Source organism: Sarcophilus harrisii, chromosome 1, assembly GCF_902635505.1.
Source record: "Sarcophilus harrisii chromosome 1, mSarHar1.11, whole genome shotgun sequence".
Taxonomy (NCBI): Eukaryota; Metazoa; Chordata; class Mammalia; order Dasyuromorphia; family Dasyuridae; genus Sarcophilus; species Sarcophilus harrisii.
The window spans coordinates 467531367-467552078 of record NC_045426.1 but is presented as its reverse complement, the minus strand read 5'-3'; the positions used below and the strand labels follow the sequence as shown (position 1 = coordinate 467552078).

The 20712-nt window shown below is 33.3% G+C and overlaps 1 protein-coding gene across 1 annotated transcript in view; it reads left to right on the top strand.

Annotated features, from left to right (window-relative positions):
- RP1 (RP1 axonemal microtubule associated) overlaps positions 1–20712 on the top strand; it is a 582455-nt gene that overhangs the window by 373947 nt on the left and 187796 nt on the right. The window contains exons 32-34 of the mRNA XM_031946393.1: positions 3268–3481; positions 8970–9124; positions 18110–18323. Coding sequence (XP_031802253.1) covers positions 3268–3481; positions 8970–9124; positions 18110–18323 — 583 coding nt within the window. The remainder of the gene's footprint in view (positions 1–3267; positions 3482–8969; positions 9125–18109; positions 18324–20712) is intronic.

Genomic DNA, 20712 nt, shown 5'->3' with positions numbered 1-20712 from the left:
AACAAAAGTATTCTAAAGTCAGGGGGACTTCCCTGTTGTATTCCATCATTATCTCTGATTATAAGCAAATGATGTGCCTTCAAGGGGAAACACTGTAGGTCTAAGCTGCAAAATCTGAATTTAATTGCAGTTCCCTGGCTTCCTAATTGTGGTAGTTCTAGATACTCATCTCAGCTCTTTCAGTATATTTCCTCATCTTTGATTCTGAACCCACCAAAGACAATGTAGTTATAAGGTAATTATTGTTCTTAAGGAGAGACATAGGCTGCTGACATTTTTATGCTTATTTTCTTTATCAGCATAGGATGATTTGGGGGACAAAAAGAGGCAAGATTCTCTTGCAGAACTATTGTAGTAGCTTCAGAATCAGAGCCACAGAAGGTACATTATTTCTGCTCATTAAAGCAATAAAAGCACCCAAATACTACAATACTTAATGCAGTAAAGTAAAAAGAGCATAGGCTAGGCCAGATGTACTGGGTTTAACCCCCTCACCCCCCAAATTGTTCTAAGCCACTGTGACATTTTATAAGTTTGTAAGACATAATTTCTAAATAATTAGTCATTTTATTAATAATGCTTGTGTTTTAATAAAAAGAGATCAGTGGCAGTCTTGAATGACAAAGACAATCATGGTAGTGGGCTCATTCAAGGAAGAGAGATGTTTCTGAAAGTGGCAATCAGCTCTGACTAGTTAACAAGTAAGGAGAGAATAAATATTACAATGAGGGGCTATACTTATTCTAATGAACTTTGCCATTTACTTCTTTTTTTTCCTCTTTTTTTTTTTATTATAGCTTTTTATTGACAAAACATATACATGGGTAATTTTTCAACACTGACCCTTGCAAAAAACTTCTGTTCCAACTTTCCCCCTCCTTCCCTCCACCCCCTCCCCTAGGTGGCAGGCAGTACCATACATGTTAAACATATTAAAGTATATGTTAAATACAATATATGTATACATATTTATACAGCTGTCTTGCTACACGAGAAAAATTGGATTTAGAAAAAAGATAAAAATAATCTGGGAAGAAAAATAAAAATGCAAGCAAACAATAACAGAGAGTGTAAATGCTATGTCATTTACTTCTAAGAAAATTTTGGGGGTATGAGAACCATGCCTTGAAATTAAATCACTCAGGCTCTCTTTGATTAGCTAAAAGTAGGTTCCATCCCAAACCTCACTCCATCATTGTTTAGGTTCTGACGATTCAAAGAATGTAAAAAATAATTGTTTATATTTTGACCAGAAACCTTCCTCTCCCAGAATGACTTTTTTTTCCTTTTTTGAACTAGGTAAAAGAGAACATTTTTTACCTTATTTCTTACCTAAATGGTTATTGTTGCAGTAAAATTAAGACCAAAGGAAGACCTTAGTTTAAAAAGAATAAGGTCTCCCATTGTAATTGGGCCATCTCCAGTTATTCTGAATTATATCTGGCCATTGGACCAGATGGTTCCAAAGGAGAAAATGACATTCATGACCTTGCACAGCCCTCCCTCACTTAAGTCCAATTCACTTGCAAGTCATGTCATCCCCTCCATGGTGTCATAGTCCTCTTTGAAAACAAGAACAAAGAAGCCTTGGTCAATCTAAATAAAGACTTCATTTTCACTAAAATTGAATACAACACAAAGGCTTCCCCACCTGAGTAGAGTGTGAACAAGATTGTAAATCATTATGGATAATGTCCTTCAAGAGAAATTTTTGAATTTAGAACTTTAGAATAAGGGGAAATTCTGGATCTCCCCAAATCTTTGGTCATTAATAATCATTTCTCTCAGAGAAGATCATGAACTTTCTCACTGGGCTTGCTTCACAAATTTCCTCACCTATAAAATGTAGAAATTAGACTAGTTGATGTCAAGCGTTGCTTTTAATTTGACATTTTATGTCAAATTATGTTTTTTAAGGGTAGGATTTATGGGAACAGCTTCTAGGAATAATTATAATAAATACCTAACATTTATATATCACTTCCTATGTGTCAGATCCTATGCTACATACACACTTTACAAATATTATTTTGTTTGATCCTCACAACAAACTTTGGGATGTTATTAATATCCCCATTTTACAGATGAGGAAACTGAAGTAAACAGAGGTTAAGTGATATGCCCAAAGTCATATAACTAAAAAGTTTTGGAAATAGGATTTGAACTCAGGTTTTCCTGACTCTAGGCCCAGTACACTGTCCACTGAGCCACTTAGATCCCAATTAATACTCATCCATGAAAAGTTAGGATTAAAAGTAAGGTAGAGAGGAAGCTCTGCTATTTCTTACATATAGTGAAAGAAAGGGGAAAAAAGAAAAGAAGGAAGGAAGGGAGGGAGGGAAGAAGGAAGGGAGGGAGGAAGAAGGGAAAGAAAAAAGAAAACAAAATTGCATTTTCTATTACCTAAATCATTTAGTATAAATTATTCCTCTGCACAGTCCAATCTTGATGAATCATATTTCATTTTTTCTCCACTAAAATGCCAAAGCATTAACTCCTATTGCATGTATTTTTGTAATATGTTATAATGAAAATTCAGCAATTATTTTATCTTGATTGACTTTTATTCCAATTGATTCCTGGTATCTTAGAAGTAGAAATCTTAATTAGTAAGTATAGTGTAGTGTTATTGGATGGGGGAAGGAGTACTAGATGTGAAACTAACTGATCTGGTTTCAAATTCAAACTCTGCTATTTACTAGTTGACAGCCACTTCTGACTGCCACTTCTTTATAAGTAAAAGAAAGTAGTTGGAGTAGATTAGCAGTCCTAAATCGTAGATTCAATTCCTAAGTAATATATGGGAGTGCAAAATGGTAGAATAGAAAGAGCTTCTTACTAGGAATTAGGAGACAATTAAAGGTAAGGTAGAGTCTTAAGAATTTAGGCAAGTCAGTTTATTTTTCTGGAACTAAATTCTCTCATTTGTAAAATGAGAGTGTTGGAATGGTTGATCCATTAATTGTGTTCCAAATCTAAGCTGTGATGAGAAATGCTTGAAGTTCTTTAGTATCAGAAAGTGGGTTATTATGCAAATGAAGGAATGAACAAAACTTTGCTAATGCTAGGTCCTAGGAATACTTAAACAGCATTAGCAGTCTTAACATTTCCTTATAGTTGTCTAGTTTACAAGAAATTAATATGTTTTTTTTTGATTGACCATAATTAGGACCACAAAACATAGTCTATAAAACTAATCCTATTTTAATTGAGTTAAGTTGATATATTTGGTAATTTGTTCATTTTCCTCAATGCTCTACATTATAGATTGAAGTTGGAGATGTTGGAGACGTGTACAAGATTCGGGTCAGCTGTGATGATTTGCCAGGCTTTGAGGGTTGGCATTTGAAGTCTTTTCATATAGAAGAGCCAGAGACCAAACAAGAAATGAACTTTGACTGTAGCTGCTGGTTCTCTCGAGAAAATGGGGAACTGGTGAAAGAATTCCCTGCAGAGACTAAGGACCAAAACCCTTTACCAGGTAAAATAAAATAATAATAATAATGGATAGAAATATAGGAGCAATGTGAACAAGGCTTTGAACTCAAATCAATGCAAAAAGTATTTGATTTCATGATATTTCTCTGCCCTTCATATCTCTGAAGTCTTGATGTTCTCTCAGGCCGTGGATAAATGTGGCTCTAGACAATTTTAATGGCAAATAGAATTTAATGTTTGTTCAGTACTGTAAGTAATTCTAAGTGTGCAAAATCCCATTCTATAAATATGTGATTAAAGCATAAGGTTCATCATTCAAAACTGCAAAAAAAAATTGTTCTATTTTGTTAGTTTTTAGTTTATCATAGCTTGAATTATTGAGACTTGTATGAAAAGTAATTGTTGTCATGCAGTGATGTTATTTCATTTCAAAAAATGTTTACACAATGCCTTAACTATTCTTGTCATTATTAAAATATAACAGAACACTGTGTTCAGTTAGAAAATGGAAATAGCTAAATTGATGCTAAGTTTTGGAATAGAATTAAGAAGGGAGTCTGTCAGTTCTCTTGCACTGCTTAGATAAAGTTCTGTAAGATAAATTAACATAATTATTTGCAAATCTGAAATCTTGAGTTAGAGTTTCCTAATGCCAATTCTCTTTTCTCTGGTAAATTCTGTTACAGAGAAGATAATGCAAAGGAGCCATGCTTTGGCTATTAAATGACTTTCTTAAGAAATAAGTATTCTAATTGATGTCTGATATTATTATTATCCATCTTTTGCCAGTTGGTACCACTTCCTTCCAAGATTGCCTTCTGTTTACCCTGTATATATTTTATATGTGCATAGATATTTCCAGGTTGACTCCTTCATTAGAATGGGAACTTCTTGAGGGCAGGTACTTTTGTTTTTCTTGTATCTCCATCACTTAGTGCTTAATAAATACCTGTTGACTAACCCACTAACTCATCTACTATATAAACATAAATTACTGTAAATCAGAATCAAAGTATCACAAAACTTCAGAGTTTGAAGTTTATTGAGGCCAACTAATTTGAATCCATTAAGGACAACTAGGGTATTCTTTTATTAATTTCTTTACTGATCTTGAGCTTCAACTCCCTTTTATTATTTTTTGTTATTTCATTTATTATAATAAGCAAAACTCATTCCATTTGGCAGAGAAAATAGAAGCAGAGTAAGAGATCCTCATTCTTTCTCTGTTATTATACTGATCCTTTCTGTCCAAGCAATAGTTCTTTGTTTTCTTTTGTCTTCAAAGAAAAACCAAAGTAATATACAAGAACAAAAATGGCCCAAATCTTTTTGTATGGTCCTTAGTTTTCTTAGATCATTTTGATTCCTGACTTTACTCATGGATGGTCATATTACATTTTGATGTTACTTTTCCATTGCCTCCTTGCTTTCATTATCTATATATATGCTTTAAAATTCTCATTTAATTGATGAATTCTCTTTGCATTACAACTTCTCTTTTTTTCCTGCTCATAAGAATTGTCTTCCTTTAGGCTAGGCTCACTAATCGTGGCTGACTGCCAAGATTTTATTCTGGGCCTTTTCTTCATTCCCTATATTAATCTTATCAGCTCCCGTGTATCCAATTATCATTTCTATGTAGAAGGTTCTCAATTCTACTTATCTAAGTTCTCTCTTGATCTCCTATTTTCTACAATTTCCAGTTGGACATCTTGAACTTGATGTCCCGTATATTTTAAATTCAACATGCCCCCAAATTAGTCATTGTCTTCTCCACTCTCATCCCCCAGCCCTCCTATTCTTAAATTCCATATTGACAATGGGGACCATACTCACAGTCACCCATACCTTAACCTTGTTAAAACCTTTATTCCTTACTCTTTCTCTCTCGCTCCTCATCCCTCCAATGCAATATATTTATTCTATCTTTTCAACATCTCTCATATGTACTATTTTCTCTCCTCTGACACTACTAGCAACTTGCACAGGTTCTTATCACATTGTGCTAGTACTATTGCCATAGCTCTCTTGCTTGTCTCTCTGTATCAACTTTCTCCCCACTTCAAGATATCCTCCATTCTGTTATCAAAATAATCTTCCTAAAGTGCAGGCTTGATTATGTCACTTTCCCTGGCCCCCATTAATTTTACTCCAGTGGTTCAATACGGCCTTCAAGGTCAAATATATATCCTATGTTTGACTTTGAAAGCTTTTCATAATCTGTCCCCTTCCTATCTTTCTACTCTTCCTATACCTTACTCCAGTGGTTCTCAAACTCTTTTTCTCAGTATCTTTACGGTATTAACAACTATTGAGAATATGTCCAAAGAGTTTTTGTTTACATGGGTTACATAATAGATATTTATCATAAATAGAAAAAAAAAACTAATTTTGAATTTGCAGACCCTCTGAAAATATTTCAGAGACCTTCCAGGATACACTGCACCACTCTTTGAGAACCCCTGAGGCTTATTCCCTTCCTCTGGCTTCCTCGCTGTTCCCTGCAGAAGACCCTTTGTCTCTAGACTGTGCAAATTCACTGACTGTTCCCCATATTTGTAATTCTCTTTCCTCATTTCTATTCCTGGTTTCTTTAAAATCTTCTAAGAGCTTCTCCCTGAAAGCCTTCCCTCTATTCTTTAATATTAGTGCCTTCACTCTAAGATCATTTCCCTTTTTATCCTGTAACAATTCCGTTTGTGCATAGTCCTTTACACATTGTCTTGGGGAATAGAGGGTATCACGAAGGATTAGCATCTCTGTTGTGAGGAATTGTGGAAACCCTTTTCTGGGCTCCTTTGGGGCCCACCAAAACCGACCTCTCACCTGTAGCTACAAGAAGCTGTAGGAAACACAGGGGCCACACACTGGTAAGAGTGTTTTGGCAGATGGGTTAAACCAGGTTGAGGGTAATGACAGACCTCAAACCCTTCTGTGAGGTTGGGGCTTGTCTGCTCCAAGCATAGGAGGATTTATTCTGCTGGAAGGAGCACATGAGAGTGTTCCAACAGTCATGAGAGGGACTGAAGCAATCAGCCTTCCCTGGTCTTAAATTCCATCTTGACATTCTCACAGTCACCCATACCCTTACCTTGTTAAAAGCTTAGCCTTCCTTTCTTGACCCTCACCCCCCTAATGCCACACACACACACACACACACACACACACCCCTAAATACACATACACATATATACACCTAAATATACTCACATATACATACATGCATGCATATATATACATACCTAAACACACACATATACATATACACATATTGCATACACACAATGGATACACACGTGCACATATATACACACACCTAAATATACACCCATACACATACACACACATATATATATATATACATATCTATATAGATATATATACACACTTGTATGCATATATACATTCCTAAATATACACACACATATACATACATGCATTCACATACATACATACCTAAACACACACATGTGCATATACACATGCACATGTATATACACACCTAAATATATACCTACATATACATATATACATACATACACATATACACATATATACATACACACACATATATACATATACATATCTATATCTATATAGACATATAGATATATACACACTTATATACATTCCTAAATATATACACATATACATACAAACATATATACATACACAATGCACATTTATGAATATATACAACTGAAATATACACACATATACACATACACATATGTGCATATACACACATACACACATAAATATATGCACACATATACACATATATTATATATACACATATGCATACACATGCACATATATACATAATCACACATACACATATGCACACATGTACACAAATATATATGCATATATAGACATATATACTATATGTACACACATATACACACAAACCCACACATATATACACACAAATACACACGTATGTATATATAGACACAAATAGACACACATATACATACACATGTGTGTGTTTGTAGACACACATATACCTATATAACACATACATACACACATACACATATCTACATACACATGCACATATATACACATATGTATATACACGCCTAAACATACACACATGAACATATGCACAATGCAATACACACATATGCATGCATATATATACATATACACAATATATATATATATATACATATACATACACATATATATGCACACACATGCACACAAATATATACATATATGCACCTACACACATATACACACATACATACACACATATGTATGTAGGCATGTTGTCTTCCTTTTTAACATCTCTTGTATATACTGTTTCCTATGTGATTCTATTTTCAGTGATCAGAACTTACTAAGATTTCAAAGACACCAACAGCATCCGCTGCATCCTGGATCATCTCCAGTCAGCTCGGCTTTTACCTTGCCACTAGACTTTGTTAACTCTGAAAGGGAGAGCGAAGTGGTGAATGTGCAGCTCTGCCTCGCTTCAGTCCAAGTCACTAGCAAGTCAAGACATTATCCATGATGTCATTGGTTTTAGATGAAAATGAAGAATGAACATTTCCCTCTCCTTCCCCCCCCCCCCATTAAACTGTCAACTCCTTGAGTGCAGGGATTATTTTTGTCTGTTTTTGTACACCCAGAATTTAGTACAGTGCCTGGCACGTAGTAGACACTTATTAAACACTTGTGTATGTATAAATATGCAGGTTTATATATACACACACATGAAAACATATGGTACAAAAGCATATGATTTACTCCTGTTGATGCTGCTTCTATTTCAAAATGTGGTTATTACTAAGTCAAATCAAGAAATTATTAGGTTCTCTGCTCATGAGAAATAAAAGCATTAGATATCCAAATCACTGAAATCCTCCATCACCATGATATCATGTCTCTGGGCCAGGCTTTGGATCTGTTTCTCAATTTCCTCATCTGTTTTCTCTTTTTTTTCCCCCAGATTTTATGTGGAATACTTCCATGACAAAAATTATATTTATTTTTTCTTCCAATTACTCATTATTCTGCTTTCTTCTTCTGGTTCCTACATATCTGCACATAAGTAAATATTTTAAATATAAAGTGCTACTCCACCAACCTTTTTTTCTCTCTATCCTGTTTCTTTTGAATAAGATATATCCATCAAGAGTCATGGCCCAATCATGAGCTTCATCCCACCATGTATCAGAGGGAGGAAGTTGAATTTGGCTTCATTCTCATATACCATCTTAGCCAGCTGTTTACTTCCCCAATTAATTTTTGTCTTTTATATTCATTGGTTTCAGTGGAAAAAAGTTAGAATCATAGCCATTATCCTTGTTGTTATTGATTTATTATTTAAGACTTCAAAATGGTTGACAATAACTTTAATGTTTTCTTTTTTTCTGAGTGTTATTATGTTCTCCAAGAAACATGATCCCAAGAATAATGATCCCTTTATTTATGTGTCAAATTGTTTCTGTGTACACTCCCAGAATAGAGTGTAAACTTGTTCTATTCAATTAACAATACTTTTGTTTCCCTTCTTCCAGTTGTTAACTATATTGTTTCTGTATACACTGGAGACCAATGGGGAGCTGAAACTTTTGCCAATGTTTATATCACTCTCTATGGAAAAAGAGGGGACTCAGGAGCTAGGAAGTTATATCAATCTTTGAAAAAAGGAGAATTATTTCAAAGAAACAAGGTAAAAATATTTTATACATGTGTTGTGACTTATTTCTCTTGTTGTTTTGAAATGTTAGGAAAACTGTTTTTGCCTATGCATACTCACATGGAAATATGGTGACCCAAATAGGTGTCTTGAATTTGCCTTCTAAATCCTACAATTGGTGTTTTGAATACTCTGTGTGTGTCAGACTCTTATAATGAAGAAAATTAAATATTGAAACAACCTGCCTGTGGATGAACAAAGGAGGCATGTTGCAAGCATTTGGAATGGTAGGAGGAAGACAGGAGAGAAGAGAATATAATAAAAAACCATAAGCAAAAGATATATCCAATGGCATGATATTAAATGTGAAATTAAAAAAAAAAAAGAAAGAAAAAAAGGTAGAATTATTCCATTTATAGATTGTTTCTGTTTCCTCATTTAAGGAAAATAATCTTTGCATTGAAAATGATAGGAAAAATGGTTTATCAAGAGTTAAAACTTAGTATAAGTAGGGAGAAACACTTCTCTACTCCCTAGGGAATAGGTTCATTCACATACTCAGAGAAATAAATAAGCCCTTACCTCTCTACAGTATTTTAAGTCAAGACAATTGTCTCTTGATACTTCTGCACTGAACAAGGTGTGGATTTCCTTTTCTTGGGTTGTCTTTGACCTTATGGATGTGATCTTTGTTCTGGGGCAGCATTAACTGCATTGACACCATGCTAAGTATAGAGTTCACCCACTCCAGGTAGTTCTTAAGATTAACCTTTAATACTGGAATCCTTTAACTGATGTCCATGATATTGTAAAAATCTTGTTTAAAAAATGGTTTTCTTTTGCAATCCTGTTTTTTTTCCACCTTAATGAATTTAAAAATAATATTCCAAGAAGGGGAAGGGAAAGGGGAAGGGAGAAAGGGGAAGGGGAAGGGAGGAAAGGGAAGGGGAAGGGGAAGGAGAAGGGGAAGGGAGGAAGGGAAGGAAGGAAGGAAGGAAGGAAGGAAGGAAGGAAGGAAGGAAGGAAGGAAGGAAGGAAGGAAAGAGGGAGGGAGGGAGAGAAGGAGAGAAGGAGGAAAGGATAGAAGGAGGGAGAGAGGGAGGGAGGAAGGAGGGAAAGAGGGAGGAAGGAAAGAAGGAAGGGGGAAGGAAGAAAGAAAGAAGGAAGGAGAGGAGGGAGTGAGGGAAGGAATAAAAAAAGGAAAGAAGGAAGGGAGGGACAGAGGGAGAAAGGGAGAGAAGAAAGGAAGGAAGAGAAAAAAGAAGGAATGGAGGGATGAAGGGAAAAAGGGAGAGAAGGAAGGAAGGAAGGGAGTTCTTAGGAGTTCTTAATGGTGTGTGTGTGTGTGTGTGTGTGTGTGTGTGTGTGTGTGTATGTGTGTGTATTATGTTCCCCTTCATCAGTCTAGTAAACCATATGGACCCCTTCTTGGAATATTATTTTTAAATTCATTAAGGTGGTCAAGGACAACCTAAGAAAAGGAAATTTTTGTTCAGTGCAGAAGTATCAAGAGACAAGTATCTTGACTTAAAATACTGTAGAGAGGCAAGGGATTATTTATTTCTCTTAAAGATTTAATTTTCTTTTAGGGTAATTCATTAATATGATTTACTAAAAGTAAGTAAAGTTCATGAGAGGCAGCCTTCCACAGTAAGAAAATATCAAACTCAGGGCCCGCAAAATTCCTTTAGTGCTACTCAAACCAGATTAAAATATAATTGGTAAATATTAACTAAAATAAAAAATACAACATAAATAATATTAATTTGTGATTTTCTAAGTCAGTATGTAGCTCACAAGGATCCATTTCTATTTGAGTTTGGCATCACTGGCATAATGAACAGACAGGCTAGTTTTGGAGTCACTCTAAGTTCCCTTCTGGTGATGCTTCCTTTGTCCTTCTGGATAAATCACTTAATTTCTTATAGTCCCAAGTAACTATATATGACTATTGATTGAAAAGGAGGCATCAATATATACTGATGACAATAACCAGTAGCTCTGTATAATAATGCAATGTCAGATTTGGTTAAAGAAAGTGACAGTAGACAATGAATAAACATCTTTGGTTATTCTGTTGTTAACAACTACATTATTTTTATTTTAAAAAAATTCTCTCTAAGAATTTTATAAAATGGCAAATTAAAAATCAATTATAGAACCGATTATTTAGTATTAGTATTACTCATTCTATTTAGTATTAAAAATAATTATTATAAAAATATAATTTTTAGTGTAAAGAGATTTACATTTTCTTCTCAGATTTCTGAAATTCCTAAATAATATTACTTCAGGTAAATTGTGTTTTAAGTGATGGGAATTGTCAAAATTTAAAAAGCTTCCAAAAGTAATAAAAAATATGTCAGTGTGATTCTTCATATTAGAGATTACATAAGATTCTATTTTTCTCTTGTGTGGAGGCAGAATGGCTAAGCACTTTACAAAAAGCATCTTGTCTGGATTTGAGGCAAAATATTGTGGAAAGAACAGTGAACCTGGGATCATTCACACCCTGGATCTCCTACTTATTGCTTGGAAAAAGAAGAAAAAAAGGAGGGAGGAAGAGAGGAAGGGAAGAATGAAGAGAGGGAGAAAGGAATGGAGGGCGATAAAGGAGTAAAGGAGAGAGAAGGAAAATGGGAGAGAGGAAGGAAGAAGGAAGGAAGGAAGGAAGGAAGGAAGGAAAGAAGGAAGGAAGGAAGGAAAGAAGGAAGGAAGGAAGGAAAGAAAGAAGGAAGGAAGGAAGGAAGGAAGGAAGGAAGGAAGGAAGGAAGGGAAGGAGGGAGGGAGGAAGGGGAAGGGGAAGGGGAAGGGGAAGAGGAAGAGGAAGAGGAAGAGGAAGGGGAAGGGGAAGGGAAAGGGAAGGGGAAAGGGAAGGGGAAGGAAAAGGGGAAGGGGAAGGGAGAAAGGGGAAGGGAAAAGGGAAGGGGAAAGGAGAAAGGGGAAGGGAGGAAGGGGAAGGGGAAGGGGAAGGGAGGAAGGGTTAAATCTTTAAGTCTTGGTATAATCCAAAATTAAATCTTCAATAAACATCTATTTAGTTCTTAATGAATTACGAATCCTGTATCAGGATCTAGAGAGAGACAAGTTTAGATAAGACACAATCTACTTTTATAAAATAGATGGATACACAAATATGAATAATTACAATATATGATATTATATGAAAAATCAATAGAAAGAGGGGAAAAAGTGCTTGAGATGATCCAAGGGGAAAGTGTTCCAGAAGTGTCATGTTACATTGTCCAGTTAAAAGACCATATTTTGAGTCATACTATCTGGTTTCAAGTTGACTTCACCAAGGCAATTATGAGATTGAAAGATGAGAATGACCTGTTTGAAATTTAGAGATTTAAAAAAAAATTATCATCTTGTTTCTGAATCTAGCTTTTCATTTTCCTGTCTCCATTGAGCCATCAGTAGTGACAAAGATTTTTTAAAAGTTCAGCAAAACTAATCAATATATTGATCATATCTACTAATGTGTGCGATATTCCATGCCCATAGGAGATCATCTTTGAAAATAGCTATCATTTATATAGCATTTTAATTGTTGGAAAAGTCATATAATTAACTCATTCAGTATTAGCAACAAGCTTGTAAGGCAGAAAATGTATTACTACCATTTTGTAGATGAGGAAACTGAGGCAAAGTGAGGTTAAGTGACCTACTTACTGAGGGTCTAAAGATAGGCAATATCTGAAATAGGATTTGAACCAAATGAAAATGATCAATGGATAAAATTCACAAATTCTGTGGGAAAATACCATGAATTGAAAGAAAATTATTTTAAAATTTCAGTAAAAAAATTACCATGTTAAGATCTCTCCCTCTACTTCAAAAATAATAGCAGAAAAATTGAAAGAAGTTATAAGATGATTCAGAAGAGCAAGATAATTAAAGGAAGGAAAAAATCAAAAATATATTAAGAAAATGGAACATTTAAAACCAATGACAAAGAATTTCTCCAGGGAAACATGGATTCAAAATGAAGAAAGCAAAATGAGAAAAACAATATACACAATGACTGAAGCAATATAAATAGAACAAACAAACAACAAAAAAAAGTATTGAAATTCTGTGCAATTCTAATTGCTAAGCTTGACTCCAAAGAGAAGCTGAGAACATGTATCACATTTTTTCCTTTTCTGCAGATCTTAAAGTTCAGAAGTACTTGGTTCAAATCCTCTATTGGTTTCACTATGATGCCTTTCTTGTATTGAGTTCCTAGTTTTTCTTTTGTTGTTGTTGTTTTTTGTTGTTTGCTTCTTTATTTGTAAAATTTTAAATTAATATTATTTTGATATGTTAGAAAACTAAGAATAGACATAAGCTCTCATTCAGTCACTCAGTTGGAACTTAACTACTTTCTTCCTTTTCAATTTGACATTGGACAGGCACAATACTATGTTTCCATCCATTTCAGAGGCATTATTTTCTTTTGTCCAGATCATTAGAGTTAGACAAATTTACAAACTTTTGTTTACTAAAGAATGGCAAAGCCTATCTTAATTGTTGCTAAGGAGGAGACACTGAAAGGCAGTATCAAATGTAGTAGCATTGGATCTGAGTTTTGAGGTAGGAGTTTGAAGATTGGAGCTGGAAATATAACTTTGAAAAATTTCCTTAACCTATTTGGACCTCAGTTTCCTTTGCTATAAAATGTGGGGGCTAGACTAAAAGACCTCTAAAGTTCTTTCTAACTTTGTTTCTATGATCCCAATATTCTCTGTTTTTTTTTTTTTTTTCTGGAAGCAATTTCATTATTGGGAATTCCATCCCGAAACAATAGCATTAAAGGAAGATTTAATTTCTACATCTAGGAAGATGTAAAATAAAGGTATTAAACTCATCATCTTTTAAAAAAAATATTGTTAACAAAATCTAGCAGGATGAGATAGAAAAAGAAACTATATTTAAAATAATTATAACTACATGACATATCTGGAGGTTAAGCTACCATTCCAAGACTTCACTATTCAAGGTTTGATTGAGTTAACATAATCAAAATGATGATACTATTTAAATTAATTTACAGATTCAATCTGTGCCAATAAATCACTTTTCTGAAGCTAAATGTTTCATTTAATTTTTAAAAATTGAATCCCTGGAGCAAAATAAGTTACAATATCAACTGCAAATGTAGATAGATCATTTTTGCTTCTCTTTATATATAATTCTAAAATCTATTTTTTAAGCTGCTACTGCTAGAAACCAAGGGATTTCTTTATAGAACTAAACAGAGGTGAAGCTAAATGGCACAGGGGTGGAGTAGAGTCTGGGGTACCTGACTTCAAATCCAGCCTCAGACACTTACTACTTACTAGCTGTATGATCCTGGACAAGTTACTTAACTCCAATTATTTCACATATACTTCTCCACCCCCCCCCCCCAAAAAAAAGAACTAAACAGAAAGATTTTTAAAAAATCATAGGAATAATGAAAAAAATAACAGAGTAGATGTCTAACATTTCAAGATATTTTAGAAATCATTAGTAATAATAATTTCTGGTATTAATTATAAAATACAAAAGTAGGTAGATAAGATAAGCAAGACTTAATTGAATGAAAGAATCAATGGAAAAGCATTCAATAAGTGCAATCCATGTTTCAGATACTGACCTAAGTAATGGAAATCTAAATGAAAAAATGAAATAAATTCTGTCTTCAAGCAACTTACCTCCCAATAATGGTACATTATGTATAAATACTCTCTCATACATAACAAGCATTCACTTGACACATCCTTTCCAAATACAATGATAGTAGTGATTTGATTTATGTGAACAGATCAGAAGATGGAAAGTAGAAAGCAGGATACATGTACAACAGCAAGGCCTAATGCAAGAGGGTCCAAGTGGATAGTTGGATAGAATGTGAAACACATTTTTGTCTAGAGCTGGCTAAGTATGAAAAGCTTGGTGAGTTTGTGCCCAGTCACTAATCAAGGCAATTTAGATCCTAGGTGGAGTACCAAATCTGAGGGTTAACGGCTTAGTTTCTGGAGATCTGGTATAGAATCAAACAAATTCAGGCCTTCTTGTTCAGTAAATTCAAGAACATGAACTTCTGGAAGAAACATTGCTTTTTCTATGAAAATTAGGGGTAAAATTGGAAAATAGTCTGCTGGAAAATATGAATAGTCTAGAATCTAACATTTCACAATGAGTTTCAAAAAGATGTATTGTAATCTCAATATTTTAAAAATCAAAATACTTTTTTTACAAAATGGAAAACTTAAGTAAGTACTATGTAGTTCCATGGATTAGGGGAGAATTTAATACAAAAGATAAAATAAATTACAATAGATACAATGCAAAAATTGTCTTATATAAAATTTAAAGCCTTTGATATGAACAAAATCAATGCAAATGGAATTTAAATAAAAGAGAAATTGCCAAATTAAAATATCTTTGCAATTAGCAACTTTTATAAAAGTCTGATTTCAAAAATAAAATGAAGAGTTGTCTACATATATAAGACTGAGATATATCCCTTGATAGATAAATCAACAAAGTTAGTAGAGTTATCAAAAGATGAATTATGAACTATCAATTTTCATATGATAAAATGTTCTAAGTCACTAATAGATAAGAAAAATACAAATTAAAATCACTTGGAAGTTTCACTTCATACACATTAAAATATATGAACAATTCCCTTACTGCACATTTTGAAGTATAAGTATCTGAAACCCACACATTCAAAACAGATTTCATTATCTTTTCCTCCAAACCCACCCCTCCTGTGAACATTCTTCATTCTGTTTATAATAATATAATTCTTTGTCTCTGAGCTTCACAAACCCAGATTCATTTTCTATCCTTCCTTCTCCCCCATCCCAATAATTTGACAGATATCAATTTTGCGTGTACAACATTTCTTGTATTTGTTTTTTTTTTAATCTCTATTCATACTAATGCTGCCCAGAATCACATTCCTATCATCTCTTGTTTGATTAATTATTGCAATCATCTCCTTACTAGTCCCCTTGTTTCATATCTTTTCCCTTTCCTAATCAATCTTACTCCCAAATGCCGAAGTGATACTCTAAAAACACAGGTTTGATCATGTTCCTCCTTGATTAAAAAACTCTGGTGACCCTTATTACTTTATTACTTCAAGTATCAAATTCAAATGCCGTCAGTTTACGTTTCTAGTCTTTCAAAACCTGACTCCAACATACATTTCCAGGTTTATTTTACTCATTTCTAGTCTTTCAAAACCTGACTCCAACCTACATTTCCAGATTTATTTTACATTATATCTCTCAATGCATACTATTATTCAGATGACCTTTTTCCCCTGCTGTTCTTTATCCATGGTATTCTGTTTCTCTGTGTTTGCGCAGGCTATCTCTATGCCTGTTTATGTTTCCTTTTCATATTTATTCCCTTATATCTCAAGATTCTTTCAAAGGAGTGCCAAAATATCACCTCTTCTATGATACCTCTCCTTATTCTACTAGTTGTTAGTGTCTTTTCCCTGAAATTACCTTATTCTGTATTTATTTGTTTGTATACGTGTTTTTCTTCAGTACACTGTAAACTGCTTGAGGTCAGGAACCATTTTATTTTGGAGTTTGTATCCCCAATATCTAGTAGGGACTCTAGTATATGGTTGGTACTGAATAAATGCCTATAAATTCATCAATTGAAATACCTAATATTGAATAGGCATCATAAGTTGTTTTGGTATGAGCTGGCTCAACTATTCAATGAAACAGTTTGAAATTATGCAAAAAAAAAATTCACTAAAATATTTATATCCTTTGATACTACTATGCCACTACTGGGCATATGTCCAAAATAGTTCAATCAGAAAGAGTTCACATATATACTAATACACTCATAATAGCACTTTTGTAATAATAAAATACTAAAAATAAAGTGGGTGCCCAATGATTGAAAAATTGTTGAATGCTGTAATATAAAATGCAATATAATTGCACCTTAAAGAATGATTTATGAAGAGTTCAAGAAAACACGAAAAGACTGCAAGAATTGATGGAAAATGAAGAATGCAGAACCAGGAGACAAATGCACACAATGATTACGATACTGTAAATATTAAAAAGCAGCTGAACTCAGATTAAAGGTAGTGGCCAATATTTATTCTAAAGCATTAATGATAAAAACAAATTTCCCTACTCCTTGTAGAGAGATGTTATCAAATATCTTATTAGACTTAGTCACTGAGTTAGTTTTCCTAAATTGTTTCTGTGATGGGGGAGGGGAGATGTCAGGGCAAGAAAAGAATATACACGATGGGGCAGTATCTGGAAATATTTGGCATAAAAACTAAAAGACACCAATTAAATGGAAAATGTTCATAAAAATGTAGGTTTTTAAATCTTGAGTTTAGCACATGTCTTCCACTATTTCTCCTGAAATCTGGTTATAGGAATATATATTAGAAGAAATGAAGAAAGTTGGAGTTGGAAAGCTATTAGCATCATCCTTATTTTAGTGAACAAGATGATGATTTCAATAGTTTGGTCCAAATTGTAAGAGTTTCTTTTAAAAACTCAACATAAATCAGAACTTTTGCTAAAAAATATGTGTATAGATTCATATTAATATCATAATTTATATTTACAAAGGTTTTGAAATTTATAAAATACTTTTACCTATGCTATCTCAGGGGAAGTAATTGGTTATTTAGCATAATAACATAACTTAAATTGGCTTGCATATGTTAACAAAACAAAACAACAAACAAAAAAACCAACTTTCTGGGTAGGGCAGTAAGTGGATAGAGTGCTAGACTTGGATTTACAAAGTACTAAGTTCAGTGATTATTTTAGATATTTAGTTCTATAATCCTGAGCAAATCATTTAACCTTAGTCTGCCTCAGTTTTGCCATCTATAAACAGGATAATAATAGCATCAACTAGCGAGGTTTTTGTGAGGATCAAATGAGATAATATATTTAAATGCTTGCAAACCTCAAAACTCTTTATAAATGCTATCTATCATTATGCCCATTAATCCTTTTAAATATTTGATTTTGGCAGCTGGATTTATTCATAGTGGAAGCTGTTTCCCTGAGTCACTTGGAAAAAGTGCTTCTTGCACATGATGGAGAAGGTTATGGAGCTGGACTTTATTTAAAGATGATAACTATTCAGGAATCCAAAGACCCAAACATTGAATGGGTATTCCCATGTTGGAATTGGCTTGATTCCCATTTGGGAGCCTATGTAACGGTTTCAGAACTGAAGACTATAGGTAGGTCATCCTAGGCAAAGACCTGAATAAAGCAAAATAACTGTCAAGTTTTTGAGAACTAATAAACCAATTCTAGAGTTTAATTTCTAAAGAATGATTATTTTTTTTTAAACATCACTTTCTGTAGTTTTTTCATTGGGTTTCTTGATTAGTTAGTATTATGAGAACTTGATGGTTTTGCTAGAATATCAGTATGAGTATGGGAACCTATCATCTAGGAGAGTGACTTCTACAGGTGACAGGTCACCCACTTCCCAGACTTTGCTTTTGTATCTGTTGATAGGATCATATACTTTTTGTTGCTTTTATTATAGATATGGTCAATTATTCTGATAATTTTCCTATTATTAGCATTCCTGATATACATCCCAGATGATCAAACTCCAACAAAATCAGTATAGTCACATTTTATCCAAACATGCGCTTTATTTTACAGAATATTAAATGTGAAAGCATAATAGGAAGATAGCTACAGCTACTTGTTCTTAGGCCATTTCTAATTGAACCTCTTTAAAAAAAGAAGAGTATGAAATAGTGATGATACTATTAACAATTATGACAATCTAGTTGATAAAAATAAATTTTATAGTACTTTAATATGTTAAAAATAATCTTATCTGTATTATAATATTCTCAAAATTGATCCTGTGAACTAGGCAGTGATATTATTACCATTTTAGATAAAGAAACTAAGGCTAAATAAGATTAAATAATTTGGCTAGTGCTTTATTACAAATATGCATGCTAATGCAGTTTTTAAGTCATGTGTTTGAAATATACTGAAATTGAAACCAGAAGCAATTCCTCAGAACCCTCCCAATTAGGTAGTTCTAAATCAAATACCCTAAAGGGTCACAATAACTTAAGAGTTGTGGATTTCCATGTTGTGTTTCCAAACACAATGTTTGGATGTTTGTTAATGTAGTCATTTTGCTAGATGAGGCATAGTTTATTTTTAGGCCCATATATTGAGCATTGACATTTGTTCCTTGTGTTGCAATCATATTAATTTTCCATATAGTGCTCTATGTGCATGATTTTTTGAATTTAGATTAGTCAGAACTAACTGAACTTTTTAACTCTGGGGGAAAAAATAGAATGATAAGTCTGAGACTGAAGGTTCTGAACAGGATGCCAAGTAGCTTGGATTCCTTCCTGAATCATCTTAGCCTTTGTAGTAGTTGTTGAAATGCAGTCTGCGTCACAATAAGGTGATACTCGGGGCTACACGCTCTTTATAAGACTAACCTTGAACATCAGAAAGGCTTTCTTTGGCAGTAGCTGTTCTCCCTTAGAGGAAGAAGTCAAGAAAAGAACAGAACGATGTAGAATTTCAAAACTGAGAAGCAACTTTTCATTCATCTCTAGTGAAAATCTTGGTCACCAGGGGCCTTTGTAGTTAACCTCCCATTATTTAAAGTTGTCATGGCTCATTAATGTCAGTAACAAATTGGACACCAGCTCTATGCACATTAACCAATTCAGTTATTTTGATTGAATAGAACAATCAGTTCTAAAGACTCCTTCTTATGTCTTTTAAATCATATCAATAATAGTTTGATAAGCAGTCAGTTGGCTAGTTTGGATGAAATAGGTAAATATTCCATACCCAGTGAACTGAGAACTGAGTACAGTAGTATATATATATATAATATAAGAGATTATATATGAAATAAGATGTCCAATTTCTTATTTGCACTTCCTTTGCTTTTGAGTCCTTGTTCCTTAGCAGTTTACTAAAAACTAAGTTGTCTGACCATTGAATTTTATTGTAGATATCACAGAATATACTTATGTATGTATATACGTATATAACATATGGAAAGGTAGTATGTATGTATATAGACACATGCATGTATATATCTATGTCTATGTGAATCTACATACATACACTGTAATACCATAGTATATTATACTTAAAAGCATATATGCATAGGCATCTATGTAAATGCCTGTGTATATACATATGTATATGTATACATATAAATCAGTATAAATATTTGTTGTGTATATATGAATATATATGTAAATATATATGCATAAATAAGGGTGCTTTCAAGTTTACATGTCCACCAATATTTGTATGTAAAGGCAGGTATGTATAAATATAAACTATAGTACAATATACATATACATATAAGTATAAATATATTTATACACATAAATATATGTGCTATAATGTCCCCATATATTATACTTATATGCATACATGCATATGTTTTATGCAAATATGTAAAGGTATGTGTGTATATATACACACTAATAGAAATGTTTATACATAAGCAAGTTTATTACATATCAGCAACATGGCATAGTGGAAAGAGAATTGAATTCAGGAATATCTTGTTCAGGTCTTTCCTTTGATAACTGGTTTGAGGCAGCTAGGTGG